Source organism: Plectropomus leopardus, chromosome 3 (genome assembly GCF_026936395.1).
Source record: "Plectropomus leopardus strain MGB_pleo_1.0 chromosome 3, ASM2693639v1, whole genome shotgun sequence".
Lineage (NCBI taxonomy): Eukaryota > Metazoa > Chordata > Actinopteri > Perciformes > Serranidae > Plectropomus > Plectropomus leopardus.
In genome coordinates, this window is record NC_142178.1 from 24,487,279 (window position 1) to 24,510,635 (window position 23,357).

The 23,357-nt window shown below is 39.1% G+C and overlaps 1 protein-coding gene across 6 annotated transcripts; it reads left to right on the forward strand.

Moving 5' to 3' along the window:
• The first annotated feature begins 351 nt into the window (after window positions 1-351).
• uso1 (USO1 vesicle transport factor) lies at window positions 352-22,481 on the forward strand. 6 transcript variants are annotated; one of them, XM_042484789.2, is made up of 27 exons: window positions 352-612; window positions 2,617-2,703; window positions 4,102-4,166; window positions 4,293-4,369; window positions 4,614-4,625; window positions 4,891-4,944; window positions 7,087-7,187; window positions 7,277-7,379; window positions 7,657-7,712; window positions 8,737-8,857; window positions 9,010-9,188; window positions 9,790-9,930; window positions 10,018-10,106; window positions 10,184-10,338; window positions 11,179-11,384; window positions 11,531-11,551; window positions 15,497-15,607; window positions 15,925-16,043; window positions 16,985-17,166; window positions 17,260-17,381; window positions 17,473-17,611; window positions 18,053-18,219; window positions 19,591-19,647; window positions 20,008-20,106; window positions 20,201-20,305; window positions 20,472-20,687; window positions 21,586-22,481. In XM_042484789.2, exons 1-27 carry the CDS (start codon window positions 547-549, stop codon window positions 21,658-21,660), a joined length of 2,925 nt encoding a protein of 974 aa, XP_042340723.1. In that variant the 5' UTR covers window positions 352-546; the 3' UTR covers window positions 21,661-22,481. The 6 variants fall into 6 exon arrangements, with proteins under 6 accessions (XP_042340723.1, XP_087932058.1, XP_042340724.1 ...); XM_088075932.1 differs by lacking the exon at window positions 4,614-4,625; XM_042484790.2 differs by lacking the exon at window positions 11,531-11,551 and having other exon boundaries at window positions 353-612.
• Window positions 22,482-23,357: the final 876 nt, after the last annotated feature.

Genomic DNA, 23,357 nt, shown 5'->3' on the forward strand with positions numbered 1-23,357 from the left:
GCTACATGTAGACATATATAATATAATATGATATAATATAATATAATATCACATCACATCACACCAAATATATTATATTATGTTATGTATAGCCTACGAAAGTAGCACTGACAGAAGCCTCTCTGCTGCTTGTGGAGTCCTTTTCTTTTTTGTATTTAAATATATTTTGCAAATAAAACACCAATATTTTATGCATTATTTCTAACATCACTGCTCTTTTAATATCCCTTTCACGGTGATGAGCTGAGTAAAATCGATCTTTGTATTGGTGACTGACACTGTTATCGATGACTTTTTCTTGCCCTTTAAATCAGTGAACTCTGCTGTCTGCTGATCAGCCACGTATCGCCACGTCTGCGCGCATGCGCAGTGTACTCACATTTGTGTTCCGGGGTCGATCCGGGCCGATCTGTCAGAAAATCACCTGTTTGTGTCTTTTTTTCCTTTTATTCATAAAGTTATTACGCGGACAACTGGCGAGGGAGTCTGAGTTTTTTTCGGAAGGAGAGACGCTTTGAATACAGCATCGATAGGCCGTCTGTAAACATGAACTTCTTCAGAGGAGTGATGGGTGGACAGGCAGCCGGGCCGCAGCCGTCCGGAGCGGAGACGGTAGGAAACCAGCCCGGCTAGCTGCGGCTAGCTGCGGCTAACAGGCTAACACCTCCACCACTGTGTACCTGAAAAAACTAAGACACGTCAGCAATAAACCGCGTGTTTATACATTTAGGCTTAATTATCCCCTCTCTTAAAAAACACTCAGGATGAAATATTAAGAGGCTGGGGCCCTCTTAAATTGAGCTTGTTAGAAGCTAATTAGCTAACGTAGGCTACCTGTCAGTCAGCAGCAGGCTGTCTGACATATCTGCTGTTTTCTCTACGTGTAGCTGTAATGAATGGCAAAATGAATGGTAGAAAACAGACAATAAGGATTAGGAGTATCAGTTGACAGTCGCTTAACGAACATCTTTCTGCATTATCTTTATTTTCAAATATCCTCTAATAATCCTCATCTCATTGTAAACAACTGGTTACATTATTTTTTCAGTTGCACCACACTTTGCACCATTGCAGACGTTGCAAACGTCATTGTGTTTTTATACAATATACTTAAGTATGTACATGGTAGTCATATATTAGTCATACATTGTTTAGCCTTGTTGCCAGTGTTTATAGGCCTTCTTCTTGCAAAGCACTGTCGTGTTGATCTGCATCTAACGGTTACTTTCATTAAAGACTTATCTCTTTATTGCAGGGACACTCAACTAGCCTTGCCCAAGGGCCACTTTTGCAAAAACACAGGAACAGACATTAATAATATATATCAGATCAAATGAATACATGAGGTAAATACAGTTGCAAAAGCCCTGCACAGATCAGGTGTACACAGGGGCGTTTCTAGAATTTGAGGATATTCATCCTCCTCTGGCACTTTTTTCTTTCTAAAACAAGCTCTATTTTGGTGCTTTCTTATGCACTTTGGCCACTTATTTACATTTGAAATGCAAAAAAATTTGTATTGTGAATCATTTTATTCTCAAGGGGCATTAGAAGTCCAGAAAATAGTAAATATTTCTCATCACAATTCTGGGTCCAAACACATTTGAGGTCAGGTTTGCAGCTATCGATTATTTTATTCATTGAGTAATCTACCAATTATTCTTTTGATTAATTGAGTGATTGGATATGCGGGCGCAAATATTTTCATTAAATTACTTTTGCTTTGTTAAAGGGTAATAGTAATAGACAGAGGACAAAATAAGACAGTCTAAGGTCCCTTATAGTGAACAAGCAACTAATTGCCTTTTCCTTAAAAAAAAAAAATCAATATTCAATAATTATTCGACTTACCTGAGTAATCGTCTCAGCCCTATTCAAGTTGCTTGTGTTAAGCACCGACAGATATTCAGTTTGCACTGATATGGCCAAAGGTTGGAACTGAACCCGGCCGCGTATATTCGGCGCACGCTCTACTGGGTGAGTTAGAGGTCACTCTAAAACAAACAACATCTTAATTAATGTACTTACGAGACACATGTAGAGTACACATGTGTACTGCAGGTTTTCAGCCATTGCAGGAGTGTTATAGCCACATAATCAGATCTTTGTCTGTAGACATTCCTGTTTGGGCTGTTCAGGAAGACATCTTGTCCCCCCTGCAGAACGCACAATACATCCATCAAGAAAGCATGTTAACTTTTTAAGTGCTGTCTTTTTTTTCTTTTTAGTATTTAAAAAGTAACTAAACATTAATCCACTTTTTGAGTTGGTAAATCGTATTTACTATCAATTTACTGTGTTATTTATTGATTCTTGTCCCACTGTACCGTATTGTTTATTTCAATTAAATTCTCTTTTCTTTTGCCAGAGAAAATTGAGCTTGGCTCCTTATATTAAAACAATGTGGCATATAATACCAGTTAAATATCTTTGCTTATTGTGACCATGTTAACCAAAGAATGTGTTTTTTCCTTTCCAGTAATATTCAAAGATTAGAGGAAAGAGTTTAAAAAAAAAACCAGAATGTTTTCTGTTAGCCTCATGACCTGCAGACCAACTAAATTTCTGATTATATTTTGTACTCCATGAAATAAATAATACTATCTCTTCTGACAGATCCAGAAGTTGTGTGACCGGGTCGCGTCCTCGACACTCCTAGAGGACCGCAGAGATGCTGTTCGGGCTCTTAAGTCCCTCTCTAAGGTAAAATAGAAAAATAAAGTAATTAGAAACAGGTTCAGTATAAATACAACCTGTTGTCAGTTTATTAGGTGAACCTAACTAAATCTAATTCAGACTCAGACTGGAAGTTATAATGATCAGTTTTTGCTGAAACTATTTTAAAAAGGTGATGGTTTAATTTTATGATTGTTTCGGAGTCTGTGGTCCTGTTAAATTGTGTTGTTGTGTGTGTGTGTTGTGTGTGTGTGTGTGTAGTCTGACTGTCTTTAATATAAATGGCGTGTACACAACGTAAGAGACACCTCTCAGTATAAAAAGCAGTTTGAATAAAAACTGAACACAATAACCTATTTAAAGGTAGGATTTATTGCAGGGTTGTTGCCGACTGCATTATTTTAATTTTTTTATCCAAGTAGATATTACATCCTGAATGTGTGATGGGGTTTTTGTTAAACCTTTTTTTTAAATTTACAGGAGTAGTTGTCAGCAAAATTAACCTCATGTATGTAGAGTTTGGATATTTTTTGTGAACGTTTTCTCCTCTGTCACACTGTCATGGATAAAGCTCTCATTTGTCAAACTCTGCAGAATGAAATGAACTAATCATCAACATAAACCTCTCCAAAGCCAACTCTCAGCTCTCTTTATAAACAGTTTTGTTGCTGGCTGCCACATCAGCCATGAGTAATGAGTTTATCAGGCATGAATAAGGGGTTTAGGAGGCACAGGGCTGCACACTGACATGCAGTGGTCTCAGTGCCGGTCAGAAACACAGACGAGGACGTGTTGACTTCCTGCACTTTATAAGAAATACAATACAAATTCATGATTGCTAATTTTTCTTTGTAGATGTGGATTGAAATTCCTTTATTTTTTAAAAACATCTTGCCCTGTGAACAATGTGTCATTGACTTTGTTTGAATGCACAGTAATATATTCCGCTTTCATTTCCAGTAAGACAGTGTTGTGAATTTGATCCAGGTCGTGTAAACAGCATATTCCGTTTGGATATTCTGAAATAGGTCTTTTTCAAAAAAATGGCATTTTTCAATTATAATGAGGAATATGCCGCTATAATTCAGGTTTTAGGAGCATTCTTCACCAAATACATCTCAATTGCAAAAGCATTATTTTTTTTATGCAACACATATCTGGAACGATCTTTCACAAAAAACAGTTATTTTAAGTCACTTTTTCAGTTTTCACAGTGTTTTTTAATTAATCAAATGTGGGACTTTTTATTAAACCCCTGATTTATATCTGCACTGCAGCTGTCATTTTTTGGTTTTATCAGTTATAACTTATTTTTATCTTTCTTGTGTCTCAATGCCTTCCATGTCTTAAATACAACACTGTGACTCTCCCTGTTGTTGAAAGGTGCTTTACAAATAAACTTGCCTTCCCTGTTATCTTTTGTAGAAATATCGCATGGAAGTTGGCACACAGGCAATGGATCACTTGATTAACATTCTGCAAACTGACAGGTATGTTGATGTGTTATTTGTGTTGTTTGGTCACGTTGTCCTAAAAAGAGTTTTGTGTTTCATTTGACTCAGGACAACAAAGCCTGTGTTTTGTTAACACTCTGCTTCTTCCTACTACATGAACAGGTCTGATTCTGAGATCCTTGGCTATGCTTTGGACACACTGTACAACATCATCTGCAACGATGAGGAGGAAGAACAAGGTATTAAACCCTCCCATTATTATTGGAAATTATGACATTTACCTTAAATTCGTAATCGTTTGAAGATAATGGCTGCTGTAAACGGTGACTGAGCCATTAATTTATTTTGCATGCAAAAAATTAGTTCAATTAATGTCCACTGGACTTTAATGAATTTGCATTCCCCTCCTCTGTACAGCGATAATGACTGCTTTAGTTAAAGATTCTCATCTCTTTTTTTCTCTTCCATGTTTTAACCCTACAGATGAATCAGAAGGTAAAACTCTTTGACTGTGCATGAACCCCCCCTCCCCTAACCACCAGCAGCACTTACAAATCATATGTTGCTTTTGGTTGGGTTACAGAAAAAGAGCTCATTAATAGTCTGCTGCAGTACAATAGCTGATAAAATTCAAGTTTCGGTTGTTGTCATGGCATATCTTCACAAGAATCAGTCAGCTGATTCTTCAGAGTGGTTGAAATGGATGCAAGCTTTTGGGTGAGCCTTTAAACTTCCTCTTCCCCCCCACCTGCCCTCGCAGACGCAGTAACCCCTCTCTCTGCCTCAGGGAAGCATAAGAATGTTTCCATGCCTGGTCAGTACTGAAGCCGAGCTTTCCTTGCTGTAGTTAGAGCACTGCTATGTAACTAACTTCACTAAAACCAGTTGGCACTGGAGAAGTGACTAGAGGGTGTTTGGGTGGTAACAATAATGCTTCACTAATCCCATCACATCCCCGAACCTGTTGCTGTTAATTTGTCGTCTGGTAATGCTCCTTTGTTTCCCTCACACTTTAATACATGGTTGTTTTTGCACTGTTTTGGTGAAATTATACTGTTTTGTTTGTTTTTTAAAGGTATACTGTGCAGGAATTGTGGCTTACTCTCTGTAAACACAACCTCCAGTCTTGGTCCGTCCTCTCTACACTGCTTGTAAATACACTGCAAGCCACTGGACTATTATAGAAGCGTTACGGTTGTTTTAGTGGAAAAACACTACTTAAGCAAGCTAACTAAGCTAACTAATGGCACGTATTGCTCTGCATCTCCATCCGGTCCTTGAGTGCTCGCCAGTGAAAGTTAAAGCCGACTCCAATTTAACTTCTATTTTGGAACAAGCAATGTCCGCTTGAGATATCACCTTGCTATATTTGTGTTTTTTTCAGCTCTGTGTCAGTGATTTTTGTAGCCTCCTCTTGGATGTGTGCTGCTTACAGTCTGGCACCTGGTCGCTACATTTTTGTTAAGTCCCGACCTCACCTGTGCTGGGGGCTGTACACCACTGCCCAAAGGCTGCAGCCCAGAAACCACACACACTTCACGTTCGTCATAACTGATGACTGAGAGGAATTATTTCCGTTGGAGTCTATCCAATACTATTCACAAGCCCTTCATAGTATACCTTACAAGCAAATTTAAGTCCAGTATTCACCCTAAACTTAGTTTTTGGTCTCAACCTTCTGTATCTTTAGCTGCTAAATGTTCCACTATGTTCTCCAGTCAGTTGCAAGCTTTTTCTGTCTGCTTTTCAATGCTAATCAGGGTCAGTACAGTGGGTTTATCTGAGCATTTTCACTAAAAGCAGTTGCCTGAAAACCAAAACAACAAGCTGAAAGAAGCAAAAAAGGTCTGCAGATAATCCTGTACAGAGTCATTACTATAAAAGACCTCTTTGACATTACACATTTGATCCACTGTCTTAATATACTGAGCACTGTAGCTTTAAATGTAACTTTACAATCCTATAGCGTTGTCGACAGTTATCATACAGTGTACATTTATGTGATACATGTACGGTGTATATAAAAACATGCAACCAGACGAAGAATATCACTTGTGCATGTGGATCTTTCTTCCTCCTCAACTGCTTGTCAGACTTTCTACACATCCATAAAAAATAGTTTCAAGTTCCCCTTATAATAAAACATTTGTTCAACAAAAAACCCTTCTGTTTAATAATTTAAGGCATATTGTAACTGATGTTATTGTTGTTATTATCATTATTATTTTTAGTAGTAGTAGTAGTAGTAACAACAATAACAATAATAATTGTGCAAAAATCCTGATGCTGTAAAACCATGGCTTTCTGAAACGGTTATCATGAAAATCTCATACTACTGTTTTAGCCCTATTTGGGGATGAAGCTGATATCTTACAGATAAAAATGTCAAAACATGAATAAATAGGTCTAAAACCATCGGCGATGCTAGACACCATTCATGTACCTTTTTATTAGTGGTAAGATGACTACGTGGGTACACACTTACTCTAACTGGTGTTGCTAACCATCTTGTCACACTAAAGCTCTCTGCTTATCTCACGCAAAATGTTTATTTTAATGTACAGAATCCCCTTTACAGTAACACTACTGAGCTCATCCTGTTCACCCTCTAATCTAGCTTTCCCCTCATCTGTGTGTCGCCCTTTTGTTTTCCCAGAAGGCGTGTTCACAAGTATCATCCTGAGCACATGCATATTTCTGAAATTGATTCACATATTTCGTGTGAAGTCTTCATTCAATAACTGTAACCCACCAGTGATACCGGCAAGTAAATGAGCGAGCAACAGCAAGCTCCCAGTGAAGACTCTGGAAGAGTTTAGAGACGTCACAGGTTATGAATAAGCATTACTTTCTAACTCAGGCTGATTATTATGAACAAACCAACTGGTCCCCTCACTACACTGCTGCAGTACTTATTGGAGATGTGACTTATTTTAGCTTTAAATCTCCTCCACAGATGAGACTGCCCAGAAACAGGCTGATGACCTCGGTGCCCAGTTCACAGACCAGTTCATTCAGGACCCTGAACATGTGACTCTGCTTCTCACTCTGTTGGAGGTACTGAACTGGTTATGCTCAAGTGGTCCATGTTATTATATTTGCCTCAACAACTGCCTGACGCATATATGCACTGATGTGTTTTTTAGGAGTTTGATTTCCACGTGCGCTGGCCAGGAGTGAAGCTGTTGACTGCACTCCTGAAGAACCAGGGGGTTCAGGTGCAGGGTATCATCCTGGTCAGCCCAATGGGTGAGTGTCTCTGCCCCACATCTGATGTAATGTAAGGATTTTACTCACTGTTAGTTTTATATCAGCATTCTGTAATTCTGTATCCCTTCACTGAGGGCATCTGTCACCTGTAGAAAAGCTTACAACTCATACAAATAGATCAGTCAGTTTGTTGAAATGTCCCGCCTTTTTATTTTTACTTTAACCAATTTCAGATTGCCCTCTGGGAAATAAAATTGACTTAAATTGAACTGAACCATTATTTAATGGACCTTTTTATTCATGTGTCCATCCGCAGGTGTTTCCAGATTGATGGACTTATTGGCAGACTCCAGAGAAGTAATCCGTAATGATGTGAGTGCTTTTCTCTAATGTTTAAGCTACTTTATTTTAATAAACCAATAAAAAAATCCTTTAAAACAAAGTCTACATTTAGACCGACTAGAGCTCTTTGTGTAAAAAAAAAGCGTCCCTCAGACTTATTTGATTGAGGCCGCTGTTAGCAGCCACAGAGGACTCTGGCAACAAACAGCACGGATGTCTGACAAGCAAGTTTAAACTGGCTCAGATTTTGCTGCAATGCTACATAAAGTCATTTGACACGGAGCTGTGTTAGCCAATCATATACACGCACACATTCTTGCTGAGTGTTGCACTGGTGACGTTATTTGGAGTCACAGTCTGCAGAAATCTCCATGTTGGTGGAATTCATTGCCACTGAACACGAGCAAATGGATTGGCGCACACAGCTGTCAATCATGACGTCAAATCCCCCTTTTTTTTTGAAACCTGGGCAAATTGGCTTGATTTCTTTCAAAAACATTTTAAGAAGACACTGAGCATCTTAAAAGAAATGACCTTGAAATTAGTAAAAAGTCCAAGAAAATTACCTGGAAAAAAAAAGTTATGTAGATCCAGGTTTCAAAGGGTTAAATAACTCATAAAAACCAAACCTGTCAGCAACAGGGAAATTGGACATAAAACAGGTTTACAAGAACTACTGTAAATGACAAAAAACATCTTCCAGAAAAAATCATTTGTGTTCTTTGAGGTATTATTTTGGCTCATGTCCCATCAGCTAACATGGAGGGGGCGGGATTTATGACCTGTACTGCAGCCAGTCACCAGAGAGCGATCACAACGTTTTGGCTTCATGTTTGAGGAGCCGTCATGTCTTCCACCTTTTTTTACAGTCTATACTCCAAACTCACAACTCGGTTACATAAACTTGACTTCCTAGATCGTGTTCCTGTTTAACCAGTACCTTAAACATTATGCCCCAACCAACGCAACCCTTTTGGTCTGAACATCCGCTAAAAATGTCTAACACAGCTCTTTTTGTCAGATGAATGACATCCTTTATTTTCGATTCCAACAGGGCCTGCTGTTGCTTCAGCAGCTGACTAAAAGCAATGCTGCCATTCAGAAAATTGTGGCATTTGAAAACGCATTTGAGCGTCTTCTAGATATCATCACAGAAGAGGGCAGCAGTGATGGAGGTAAAGGCATTTTGATATTCAGAAGTTTGTGATCCTTAGTACAGATTTGTCTCTAAAGACTCATATACAATCACATTACTTGTATTTTCTTGAATTTCAGGATTTTCTTTTCCTTGTGAGATGTCCTGATCTGTCTTTTCTCTGCTGTGCAGGCATCGTGGTGGAGGACTGTTTGCTGTTGCTTCTCAACCTGCTAAAGAACAACAGTTCCAACCAGAACTTCTTCAAAGAGGGCTCCTACATTCAGAGGATGAAGCCCTGGTTTGAGGTCGGTGATGATAACTCCGGCTGGTCTGCACAGAAGGTCACCAATCTCCACCTGATGCTGCAGGTAACGCAGAGCAGTCACACTGAAGTTAAGCTGTTCATTTAAGTGGGATGAGCTCCCGTTTGGCATTTTAGCCTCAACATCTACAAATGTAAAAACAAAATTTGGAATACTGAGTTCAGCTGCAAGAAAAGCGATTACAACAAAATGTCTTCAGCCTGGTGCCCCATCAGTAGAGAGCTTGTATGATAAAGATTATGAAATATTTTTATTGGAGAGAATTACCTTTTCAATAAGGCGTAAGGAAACTAAATTTGAAGAAATCTGGAAGAAGAGGAAAATGTGTATTTTCTCAAATCGCTCTTCTTCTGTTTAAATTGGATAGATCAACTCTGTATTTTTATATCTGTTCATTTATTTATTTATTTTCATTTTCTGAAATGTTTATTTTTTTGTTGTTGCATTTGCTATTAGAGTGTAAAAGCTGGAAAAATGATTTACCCTGTAAACATACGTAATTGTAGATGATTGAATGATTGCTGCTAAGTAGTGAAACCAAACGAACAAAATATCAAAAAAAAAGAACTTTAATTTAATTAAGAGTTAAACAAGCATAGCTGACAGCGATGCTTTGCTACAATCTTATACGATGTTATGTTCCCAGCTGGTGCGAGTCATGGTGTCTCCAGTGAACTCTCCTGGAGCCACAGCCAGCTGTCAGAAGTCCATGTACCAGTGCGGTCTGCTGCAGCAGCTGTGCACCATCCTCATGGCTACTGGTGTGCCGGCTGACATCCTCACCGAGGTAACGACAGAAAACAAAATTGAATCCAGAAAACAACCTGGCTGCTTTTGAGACAAACCACATTCAAGCTAACGCTCTTCCTTTCAGACCATCAACACTGTATCAGAGGTTATCAGAGGCTCACAGGTCAACCAGGACTACTTTGCGTCTGTGAACGCTCCCTCGAACCCTCCGAGGTAACACGCCACCATTAATCTCTCATATCCATCTGATAGTAAACTCGGTACTGATGTCTCTTCTTTACTGTCCGTAGACCAGCCATCGTGGTGCTGCTCATGTCCATGGTGAATGAGAGACAACCATTTGTGCTTCGCTGTGCGGTCCTCTACTGTTTCCAGTGTTTCCTGTACAAAAACCAGAAAGGACAGGGAGAGATCGTAGCTACGCTGCTGCCCTCCACCATTGATGGTCAGTTACACCAACTTGAGAACTTATAAGTGGCATTATCAGTTCTTTTCAAGAGTTAATAGACAATTTGTCCTGATATATCTGGGTTTTGCTCGTTCAAACAGTACTCCAGTAATTCCAAGAGGAAGCTACAAAAATCAGAGACACAGCGCTAAAAAAATCCCCCACAAATATGGCAATTTGGGGAGTGGCTTTTACTTTACTTTTGCTGGTGATGCAGTTTACAAACAGTAGCCAACAATTCCTGCATAGTATACCTTTAAAGCAGTCCTGGGCGCAGCAGATGACTCCCTTAGTTCATAAAGCCGTGCAGCAATACAGAGTTTTAACTACAAAGTGGTTATTAGACCAAGCAATGCTAACAAAATGTAAACAAACGGCAGTCATTGCTGTCAGTCTCTCTGGCTCATGATCAATACACAAAACAACAATAGGCTTGAGCAATTTGAGGAGATAAAGTCATTTTTTTCCTGAAACAGGAAAAAAATGAAATTTTGGACGTCCATATGGATACAAAGTAACAGCAGTTTTGACAAATCGGTGCTTTAAAAGCTTACTTTTGGTCATTTAAATTGTGTTTGCGTGTGAACAAGAGGGCAAAAAGCAGAGGAAACATCCATTTTAAAAAAATCTGTATATGAGGAGACAGAGCCTACATTTTGTTATTTTGTTTAGGTTTGATTTATAAATTGGTCTTTTGGGGAGTCTGGCCTGGAGCTGAACGGGTTTAGGTGTTTCTGCATAGTTATTGTAGTACATCAGCAATTACACAGTTTATATTAGCACACACAGATTTTTGCTTATTTTTATTTACTGACTTTCTCACTTTTTTTCCTTCAGCTAATTCCATCTCGGCGGGCCAGCTGCTGTGTGGAGGCCTGTTCTCAGCAGACTCTCTCTCAAACTGGTGTGCTGCTGTGGCCTTGGCTCACGCCCTGCAGGACAACCTTACCCAGAAGGAGCAGCTGCTGAGGGTCCAACTGGCCACCAGTCTGGGAAAGCCCCCCGTCTCCCTGCTGCAGCAATGCACCAACATCCTCTCCCAGGTAGGACCACAACAGCGGCACTTAGCCACAGGAATTAAAAAATGCTAACAGGTCATGTGTGACTTCATAGGAGGATTTTTTGGCAAATATAGGTTAAAAATCAACAACAGTGAACAGAACAGTGTCACATTATTGTGGTTTTGCAGGGAGATAAGATCGTCCGGCGGGTAAGTAACGTGTATCTGTGTGTGTGTTGTGTGTGTCTGGGCAGCACCTAGGCTGGTTATTTGGCTTGGCATCTGTAGGAGGGGTCATGTTGGCCCATGTGTTGGGGCATCTTGCTTCCCTTTTAACTCTTTACTACCCCTCTTTCATCCCTAACTTTTGTCTATGACCCCGTTCTTCCTCATCAGGGTGGCACACGGGTGCACTCATTCCCACAGATTTGGAAGCTCTAGTTGTTCTCGCTTTGTTCGCGAGTGGGGATGTACAGAAGTGGACACATGAGAGGTTCAGAGAAAACGGACACAGCAGCTTTTGTTTTTTTGGTTTTGTCATCCTAACACTTGCTTTGAGCTGTGACCTTGGTGTGTTTGCTGTGCTGCAAGCCCTTATCTGCGTGTTCAGGAAGTGTGCTGCAGCAGCTTTTGGGTCTTTTTCTTGTCCGAGTGAGAGATCGCCACTCTTGTTTGTCTGGTTTTCATACTTACATGCACCTGCTTACAAATGCTTCGTCCAGGGAGGTTTTATAGTTTGTACTTAGAAGGATTATTCAATCTCAACTCTGGATTCAGGTGGTAAGAAAATAGATTCAAAGCAGAACTTGGGTATTTTTCAAGCTCAATCTTATTTTCTGATGTTTTTGTGTTGAAGCAACAAATGGGAACAACAACTACTGAAACTGGTCTGGTATTGAGTGAGACCGCTGCAGCTGGCAGCCACAAAACAAGATGCAATGTCATCCTCAGGGCAATCGCACAGCATTAGTGCACATCTACTAAAAGTGCTTGTTTTTGCCACTTACAGGCTCAGATTGTTATTATAAGTGTCTGACACTATGGAAAGAACCCTATAGAGGAATAAAACATTTTTCTAGAGTTGTTGCAGGAAGACAATAGAGAACTCTATTTTATGCATCCTCTTGAGATGCCAACTTTTCTATTGTTTTCCTATTGAAGACTCTGCAATGGGAGTTTTTGATATTCTGCTGAAATGCATGCTTGTATATGCACCTTCCTGTTAAAACTCTTAGCTGTCAGGGTTCCCATGGTCATGGAAAACCGGGAAAATTTATTGAATTTCACAATCACATTTTCTAGGCCTGGAAAAGTAATGGAACTAGTAAAAATCATTAAAAGTTTTGAAAAAATCATTGAAATGTGCTGTACATAATACGTTAAATAATGTTAACTTAACAATGAATTTATTTTTTTTTAAAAATGCTAATGGGTTTGGGATTTTTTTAATTCTTAAAAAAAGACAATTTTTATGGAAAAAAGAGGAAAAGTTTAAGGAAACAAGTTTGGAAGGCATGCTGTCTTTTAAAGGTTTTGGTGTTCTTTCCTTTTTTTAAAAATATTTGGACAATTTTTGAAGAAAACTTAAAAATTTGCAGTGATATTGTTTTTTAAATTTTGAAAGGCAAGAAAAAAGACACAATTAATCACAGCCAGAAACTGTAAAAAAAAAAAAAAAAGAAAAAAAAGAAAAGAAATTATAGCTGGATTTTCAAATTTTCGGCAGTCCTTGAACCCGTCATGAAGTTATGTTGGAATAAAGTTTGAATTTTATGTTAAATAAATGCCGGGCGAGTGGGGCAAGAAAAAAAATATTTCGAGTCCTTGAAAGGTCATGGAAAGTTTTTCTAATTTTCTCCATTAACAAGCAAGGTGGTCAACAGTGACAATGTGTGGGAACCCTGTTTGCTTTTGGGTGACACATCTTTGTTTTTGGCTAGTGTGGTCTCAAGTGAGGTGACCACATCTGAATCGGGGAAACTGGACCTCTTTCGCAGGCAGCCACGTTATTTTGTCTTGTTCAGCTGAAAGATGTGATGGAAGAGCAAAGGCCAGTGCTTGGTGTAGGGGTCTGGTGAATTGTCAGCTGGGCAGTAGACAAAAATTGGAGGTCTTTGCTCCCTTCCCTTACCCCTGATGATAAAAATGAGCTCATGTCACTTTCTAGTAGGGAAATAGTTTGAGTGAGTGCAGGACGTTGAGTGCTGTCAGAATTGGGGTGGCTTCAGAGGGAGTGCAGGTTTTAACTGGACTGTTGTAGTAACGAGGGAGCTGATCCCAAAGATGATCCTTAACCTGGAATAATGACTGGAAAGAATGAGACTGGGGACAGAGTGAGGACTCGGACGTCCAGAAGCAGCCCAGAAAAAGACTCCTGCTCCTTTGTGTTGAAAGGAGACTGTGAATGTGGTTGAGACATCTGAACAAGTTGCCTTCTAGACACTGTGGCTTGTGGAGGTAACCCAGACACATTCAACTGGGAGACCAGCTGGACCATTGTAAACATTGTGCTCACATCCTGATGAGCCCCCAGGCTAACGAGAATGTGGTCAGTTAGCTTTGAGCGTTAATGGGTTGATGTTACAACTCATTATAATGGTGATTTTCAGTTTTGAAAGAAGGAACGTGCCTTCATTTTTGAGACTTTGACATTAACTCTTAAACTGTAGTTTTAACCACAGTCACAGACACAAACACACACAGAGGCAAACTGTATGATTTTTTTCCCACAGAGGCCAATGTTTATTCAACTTGTGGTCATTTTCTTGTCTTTTTTTTTCCTCTTCATTTTTGCATTTCGTAACATTTGGAGACTAAATCTGAAAAGGTGATTTCGTAAGTTTTTGTAGTTTGTAATGCTGATAAGTTTAATTTTACCCACATCTTCACTGCTCAGATCTTCATACTTACAAAATGTTTGGCATTTCGCTCGGGAAAGAGGTCTGCTCTTTTTAAAGCATGATGTGCATTAAGTGTTAATGCACCAGCTCATTAGCAGCCTTTAAGTAATTTAGAGTTTGCAGATAATATTCATCTCTGCACCGTTTCATTGTCATGCATTTCAACTCCATGAAAATCATATATTTTTTTTAAATTTACAGCTTATTGAGATAAAAAATCCTGCACAATGACTTCCTCGCACAAGTTTCCAATTAATGTGTGTCTATTGGCTTTTGTAAAGAGGAAATAAAATCCAGGTTGAGGTCTGTTGTAGATCTTAAACCTCTCCTTCTCAAAGCTGTTGTCATGGAAATGCATGATTATTTTTTTTACCACCTGTTTCTTTATTTAAGTTCCTTTTTTGTTCGTAAAAAGCACATTTAGTAGGTTATTGCTATGCATGTGCTGTTAGATAAAATTTCAGGTCTGATTTCATAATACTTGGATTGCAAGTCATCAGTTGCTCGCAGAATTAAAATTGCAAACCACAAATTAGTCAAACTGTTGAGTTCATAATGGCTGAAGGTGAAGATGAGGTTTTTTTTAAGGCTTTACTTTGATTTCTTAATACAGGATATCTAACCTTGTTTGAATATACTCATTGTTATTAATTTTTACTGTGTTGTTGTTTTTTGTTTGTGATAATCTTATTAACTACTAATGGTTGATGTGATTGAAGTGCTCCCAGTTGAACACTGATGAGTTCATTTAACCACTTCTTTATTTTTTTTCTTTGTGATTGGCAAAAACATGTCAGAATGGAAAGAAAATTTGACTTATTTTTAAGATTGTGCCAACAAAATTATTGCTTTATTAACACTACCTCATATTTAAGCACTTTATCTGGCATTTAATAAGCACCCCTTTTTACTTTTTCAAAATTTCTTTTTGAATTTTAAATAATCACAATAATTTAAAAAAAAAAAATCTCTTTTAAAGAAATGACTTCACTAATGTCCAAATCTGGACGTAATCTTAAACTTCTATGACCAGGATTCAAATTTTTTAATTAATTGAATTATTGTCAGTTTGATCCTGGTTATGATCTTGTGCAATGATGTTCATAACTTAACATATTTGAACATCTTCATAGTCTAAAATAGTCATAGTCCTCATAGTCTAGAATATTTCATATCAAGACTTGGCTGTTTTTTGTCTGTCATTCGTGAATCACATGTTGAGATTTTTTTTGTTTTTTTTGTTTTTTCTCTACAGGGCAGTAAAGTGCAGACCAGAGTGGGCCTCCTCATGCTGCTGTGTACTTGGATCAGCAACTGTCCAATTGCTGTCACTCACTTTCTGCACAATCAGGAAAACGTTCCCTTCGTATCCTTAAAGCAGCAATAACACAAACAATAACACAAACTATCCACTAATTTAAATTCCAATAGTAATTTCCTTACAGTGAATATCTGTATTTAGTCATAGCTTTCTTTAAAAACTGTTACCTAAGCTGTTACTCAGTATTTTACTTTTTTCAGATAGACCATTTTATGTTGATTTTTCATTAATAACGTTTAGGAATTTGGTTTAATCTTCTCTGCTTTCTCAGATATAATATCTAATTTCATATTTGAGTTGAGAAGTTAGTTGAGAAACTATCTGGTGTTGAATGAGTCCTTGACTGGATGCGACTCGTGCAGCTGACAGCACAGATCTCAGAGAACTTGGGAGAGGATGAGAGGCTGGTGCAGGGCTTGTGTGCGCTGCTTCTCGGCATCTGCATCTATTATAACGACAACTCGCTGGAAAACTACACCAAGTAAGTGTCAGCTCACACACACACCTTGAAAATGGCTCAGCAAACACACTTACCTGCACTGTTGTAGTCTTATTAGTCTAAAACCCCCATTTAAATGTGGTTGTACCAGAAACATACTTTAACCAGTATTGATTTATTATCAAGTTTTTTTGTGTTATTGTCTCCGCCAGGCATAAGGCAGATTATGTGTTTGGTTGTGTTTGTGTGTGTTTATGTGTGCTTGTGTTCGTGTGTGTATCTGTCTGTCTGCAGGTAATCTAGCAAACTACAGGGGAAATCAGCCTGATATTTTGTTCTGCTCAAAGACCTCTCTAGTTGGGCTGATGCATAATTGATGAAAATGCTTATGAAAGCTTCAAGTATTGATCTTTAATTTTTTATCCTCAGCTTTGTTATCACTGTGATATTTCCATGAGTCTTTGTCATGCAGTCTGTTTTAATTTATCTATGTTAGATTTTATTTCAATTTGTCTTTTAATTTATTCTTTTATTCTTTCTCAATCATGTTTAATTGTATTATTAGTACTATTATTTCTTTGTTTACTGCTAATATTCTTTCAATTGTATTTACCCTTATTAGTATGAGTTGCTATTGTTACTAATGTCTAATAATTGTTTCTCACTTGTGTAATTCCACTTTAAATTTTGGCTCGTTTGGCTCGTGTAGTTACTTTGCCTCTGCAAGAAACCCTTCTTGCTTCTGCTTTGCCCTGTTTGTCAAAGCACTTTGTAAATGTTTTTAAAGGTGCACATATAGTACATTAGCATTCAAGTAATTCAGTACATGGATAAGTAATCAGACTTTTCCAGAACTGTTAAATATGTTAGCACAAGTTTTATTTCAAAACCAAACTAGCTTTCAAAAGCCTGGAAAGATCCAGATACTCATTCAGGACCTTGTTGGTTAAAGAGACGTCTCACTTTGTCAATGTTTTCCGCAGAGAGAAGCTAAAGCAGCTCATCGAGAAGAGGATTGGAAAAGAAAACTTTGTAGAGAAACTGGGTTTTATCACCAAACATGAACTGTACTCACGGGCAGCGCAGAAGCCGCAGCCCGTCTTTCCGTCTCCGGAGCAGATGCTGTTTGACCACGAGTTCACCAAGCTGGTCAAAGAACTGGAGGGTCAGTCAGAGACGATTGTCTACATCCAGGAGTGGCAAATTTATCATTGCAGTTGCAAAGTTTCACAGAGTTTTTACGATTATTTCTGAACAGGTGTGATCACCAAAGCGGTTCATAAATCCAGTGAGGAGGAAAAGAAGGAAGAGGAGGTGAAGAAGACGTTAGAACAACATGACAACATTGTAACTCAGTATAAAGAGCTGATCAGAGAGCAGGTAAACAGCAGACTAATTTTATGTGTGGTTCTGTGTGTCATATCTGTGTGTTTGACTGTTGACGTGTTTATTTTGATTGTACGATCCTCAGGATGCTCAGATCCAGGAGCTGAAGGAGCAGGTAGCGTCCATGACGTCTCAGAACGAGCAGATGCAGAATACGCTCACCCAGCAGCTCTCCCAGATCCAGCAGCACAAGGATCAGTACAACATCCTCAAGCTAAAATTAGGTGGGTTCACCTCATTTGTTAACAGCAAAAGAAAGAAATGCTCTGTGTCTGTTTTGTCAGTTGAATGAACTGCCGTCCCAGTTGATGATAAAGTTTTACTGCTTCTTGCTGAGATATGGGGCCACAGTGATATGCAGTGACATCGCAAGATACGGTTTTACGACGGCAGCAGACGTGCCTCCACACGGACTCTCAAAAAGAGTAACTGAATGTGAACTCTTTGCTTAGTGTGATCATTTTCTGTACAAGAGCCAAACTTCCAGGCTGAAAAATAAGGTTTTATGTCATAAAAAAAAAAAATTAAAGTCCTGATTATAAAACTATTGGCTCAAAAAATCCAGTATCACTTGGGTTATGTTACTTATTTACAGTAATTGGTGTTATTGTGTGAGTATCTTACAAAAATTTGTATCATAAACATGGTGTGTGTGTGTTTTTCAGGTAAGGAGAACCAGAGTCAGTCGAACAGCCAGGGAGACATCTCTCAGGTGAACGGGCTGCAGACGGAGGAGCTCACACAGCTCAGAGAGGAGGTGGAGGAGCTCCGCAAGCAGCACACACTCCTTCAGACACAACTCGGTGACAAAGACGCTCTCATCAACACCCTGGTTAGTAAATGTCTACGTACAGTGTTTGTTTGTGTAAACTTCAGGTGGAGGTGGATGAGCTGTTGAGGCAAAACGCGCCCTGCCAGACACACAACACAGTGACACACTGGGGGGCGTTCCCCACACAGCGACATGGTCACTGTTCAACCAGCAGAACGTGATTGAATAGACAAACTGCCCTCCAAGTCATCCAAAAACCGTTGATATTATCACACAAACTGTGTTTTGTTTTCTCTGGTGGATCCAAACATAACATACAAACAGCAGACAGACTTTGAATAATAGATGACACACACTAAACTACAGACCGCACCTTCACTGTCGTGGTAACAGACAGACAACATGACAATAACAGTCATCAACTATGGTTTTCGAGAAAAGCAAAATGACTTAAAGCAACAAATAAATTCTTACAAAAGAACTTCAAACTCTGTTTGAGCAACTGTGTTTTTGAGAAGCACTCAGGGAATAGGAATTTGTGGGTCACGTGCTGCGTTTTTTTACCACCTGAAAATCGTGAGGACAGGCACTGGGTTATGTTGTACGTACTCTACGCCAACAATCAAGGCTGTGGAGGCAGGTTGTGTCTGAAGTTGCTAAGTGGCCATTATCAGCACATTGTCATAACCTGTTTACCAGAAATCCTGAGTAAGGACCTCATCTTTATCAACTTCTCCTCCATATTAACCACAGGCTGATATTTACAGAAGAAAAGGAAGATGTTCGCTGGCTGTGATTGGTTGATCTTTGTCAGATGGCATGCAGAGCATGTTGCTGCGTTCCAAAAGTTGGACTTTGTTTGTTTCTGGGTGCAGCCTTCGTGCACTGAGAAAGAGGCACTTGGGAATGCATGCATGCCTCAACGGAGCATCTGTATTGAAAACGATGGATTTCAGAGTGCAAAAATCATGTCATGTGCACGGACTCTTTGAGCTGCAACAGTTGGTTTATTAATGTAATAGCCCATTTACAGAAAGTTAATCAGATGCTATCTTGATGATCTACTTGATATTAAAGCTATTTTTCAAGCAAAAACTCCAAACACTTTTAAGTTAAATTCTCCAATGTGATGACATGCCTGTTTTTTTAGTTTTTCTTTTATGATAGTAAAATGAACACATTTTTGATTTTGACTGTTTGTCTGACAAAACTGGCTCTGGGAAAACTGGACATTTTTCACAAATTTCTTACATTGTAGACAAAGAATAAGAAAATTATCAGCAAATGAGTTGACAATGACAGTGTCATTTGTTGCAGCTGTATTCTGAGTATTATCCTAAAATTGGAGATTTTAACTTTGATCCTGCCACGGTGAAAATGACATTATAATGCCTCACTGATGTCTTTTGTTTTCTTTGTGTGTAACTGCAGCGGTCAGAGACAGCAGAGGGTTCAGCAGCAGGATCAGACAACACAGAACTGCTCAAGGTGGGAGTCTTCACAAATACACTTCCCCTTTCACCAGTTTGATCGAAACTCCTGTTTTGTTTATAATTAGCATGAAACTGATGCTATGTGCACAGAATGAGGCTGGCATTATTCCATATGTCTGTCTTTGTGGACAAATCAGATGAAAAGACAAAAACTGACAAAATTCTTCTGCCTCTTAATAACTTTTAACATCCCCACATTCTGTCACTCAGTCCCAAACCCATTTAAAATATCTCCAAACTTCACCCTGAAATGTCAAGCTTACATATTTTTTATATTGTTCATATTGATAAGGAAATTAAATGTCTATCTATATATGTAGCTTTGCATGTATCGTTTGACTCTTGTCTGTTTTAGGAGCTGGAGGCTCTGAGGAGTCAGGTTCAGTCACAGTCGGCAGAAATCAACCAGATGAAGACAGAGAGACAAGAGCTGCTCAGAAGAGCTGAAGCTGGGGTAAATATCTCGCAGATGTGATATTTTATGCTAAATATATCACATTATTCTTGACAGTTACTAATGAAATCACCCTCCCACCGGTTTCTCTCAGTCCTCAGATGCATTCTCGAGCAATGACGGCTCATCAGACGCTGCCAAGATTGCAGAAGTAGAGAGCAGACTCGCAGCACAGACGACTGAGACAGAGAAACTCAAGGTGTGGAGAAAAACCGTTGGCTCTGAGCACTCTGAAATTATTTATTATATTTATCACTTATTTGGGGTTTTCTCCCGAGTTCCCATTATTTGTATTTTTGGGTCATTCTATTCAACATCTACACCCTTTTCTCCTCTGTCCTCTCCCTCTTCTTCGTCGGTTTCAGGAGGAGGCTAAGAGCTTGTCGGAGAGTCGGGTGGAGCTGGAGCAGCAGCTGGCCTCAGCCACCAGCACGGTGGCCATCTTGCAGACAGAGAAAGCAAAACTGCAGACGGAGGTGCAAGAGTCCAAGAAGGAGCAGGACGACCTGCTGATGCTGCTCGCAGACCAGGACCAGAAGATCCACAGCCTCAAACAGAGACTCAAAGACCTCGGAGAGACGGTAGACAATCAGTATTATATTTTTTACACAATTCATCAGGAATTTTAACTCTGGTTCTCACTCACAGGAACTTGTTGAGAAAGGAGCTTTCATAGACACGTCCGTAAAATATCAGAGTAGAAAAATATGAAATAACATTTAAAATGACATTCATCACGGCTTTAATAAGGGACATGTTCTCTTTATTTAGTTCTGTTTAATGAAATATGGGAACATGTGGGGCGCCTGGTGGTTCAGTGAAGAGCGAGCGCCCCATGAGGCAGGCTTTGCTGAATGTCACCCCCCCTCTCTTTCCCCCTTTCACACTTGTGCTGTCCTATCAATTAAAGGCAAAAACACCAAAAAAAAAATCTTAAAATATGGGAACACATGTAATGATTATTGTGAAAGTGTGGGTTCAAAAGCTAACAGAAAAAAAGAATTCTAGTTCAATTTTTACGTGCCGTTATACAAATACTTTTATTCATTAGCACTTTTCAAATAAGAAAGACTAAAGTTAATTTTCATAAAAACGGACGAAATGAGAATATTCAGACACTGGAATATAAAATAAGAATTAACACAACTGTAATGCCTGTGAAAGTATATAGTATATATAAAATTAATTATTGTGACAGTCCTAACTACAGTGTATGTCCAGCTTTAGTCTACCTGATGTCCATAATATTGTCCTCTGCAATTCATTTTATCTGACCATCAAGACAAAAACTAGACTTCAAAACTGTTAAAAACCCAAAGGTCTGCTCCCAGTTGAACCCGTTACCTGTGGTTGTAGTTTTTGGTAGCAGGCGTGTGGTGAGTAGTAAGCTTTATGACCTCAAAGATGTTGCTTTGTGTCCCGATCACTCAGCTGCGTTTTGTGTTTGCTTTTAGTTAGACTGTGACGCTTTCCTTACAGGTGGACGATGAAGACGATCTGGACGCCAGGGACCAAACGGACGATGATTACGAGGAAGATGAAGATGAGGACTAGAGGAAAAAACACTGAAAGAAAAGGAGAGATGGGAATATTTGTCTGCCAACAGGCAAGAAAAAAACTTTGCAGAAACACACCTGAGAAACTGAAGAATAGGAGTGATGTACCGGTGCAGTTTCTCTCTCCAGCTGCCATGCTATCTTCATTTTTCTTTACCTCCTCGTCACGTCCCATGTTCACGTTAGTTGTTTGGACATTTTTTTCCAAGGATTCAGTTTTCAGTGACGGCGAAAATATTTGAACATGTCAGTGCATTCATCTCTGCTACTTTTACTGCCAGCTGGCGATGGATTTTTCCAGTCTTGTGTTTATCGTAATGTGTTGTCATATAGTTTATAATCACAAGAAAAAAAACGCTAGATTAATGTTTGCACATAAGTCACCCGGAAATCTTAGAGTGGAGGATTTAAAATGTAGCAAAAAACGCAACTCTAAACAGATTTGTTACAATTCTCATTTGATCATAAACATGACAACCATTAGCATCATCTGCAACGTGTGTCTGTGCTGCGCCCCGAATTTATGGTCACCCCCCCATCAGTTTGAGTTCAGTGTGTATTTCAACACTCGGTTGTTCCATTTCACTTTGACGACACAATCTAACCGCTCTACAATATGCTGCAAAACACTGACAGAAAACATGTAAAGACAAAAAAGATATTTTTGCAACTTTTTGTCCAGTACTGGCATCCAGCTTCTGTATGATATTGTGTAACTTATCAGTTTATGAACCAAGTTGAAATGAATAAAGAATCTATCAGTCTGTATGCCTGAATGGAGTTATAATTGTAGATAAATTAAATTTTACTAAACCCACAGTCAGACGTCTGTGTTTGTTTTTTCGGGATAATTTATGTCTGAATACAGAGATGGATAACCTTTAAAAAAATGTCCAAACTGTAGGCATCATATAAATACGAACATGATATCTGTGTTTCAATATCTTTATGGTTTTCTCATGTCCTTGCTTCCAAACACATTATGGACAATAATGACCAGGATCTCAAACATTTTTAGGACATGAAAACACCAGAGAGATACTTCTTTGACACCTTTGCTGGTTAAAAGCATGTTTTCTTCTGTATAAGAGTGTCCTGGATGGACAGCAGCAGCTTCCACCTGGTACGACTTCCTTCGACTCCCTCGGATTAATTTTGAAGAACTTAAAGCGAGAGGCTCCTGCACACTGTCCCACTTACTGCTGTTGACTGAAACCTTTTTTTTCACTCAATAAATGTCAACAGTAAGAGGGACAGCATGTGTGTCTCTGTCTCTTTGCTCCGTCCTCTGACGCACCTGTTACACATTCAGGTGGGCAGGTTCTTCAGCAATTTTGAAGAACATAAAGAGACCAGCTCCTCTTGACCCAAATCAGTCTGCAGACCGTTTTTTCAATTCAAGACAAACTTTGGGAACAGATACAGAACAGATCGTCTGGTTTTACACACTGTATTTCTTGTGTACTGTAGATTCGTTATAACTATATTATTTTGCAGGTTCATATCTGCGGCAGCGCACAAATCTATTCATGACTTTGACAAACAAACTTGATGTGGAGGTTTTATCTGGGGGAGGTGGCAAGTTTGGCGAGATTGTGACAAACCAGGAATGAGGAAACGTTTTGCATACAGCCCAGATAACTAACGCTTTGTTGTCATTACACCTGACACTCACACATAAAGTCTTGTGATGTA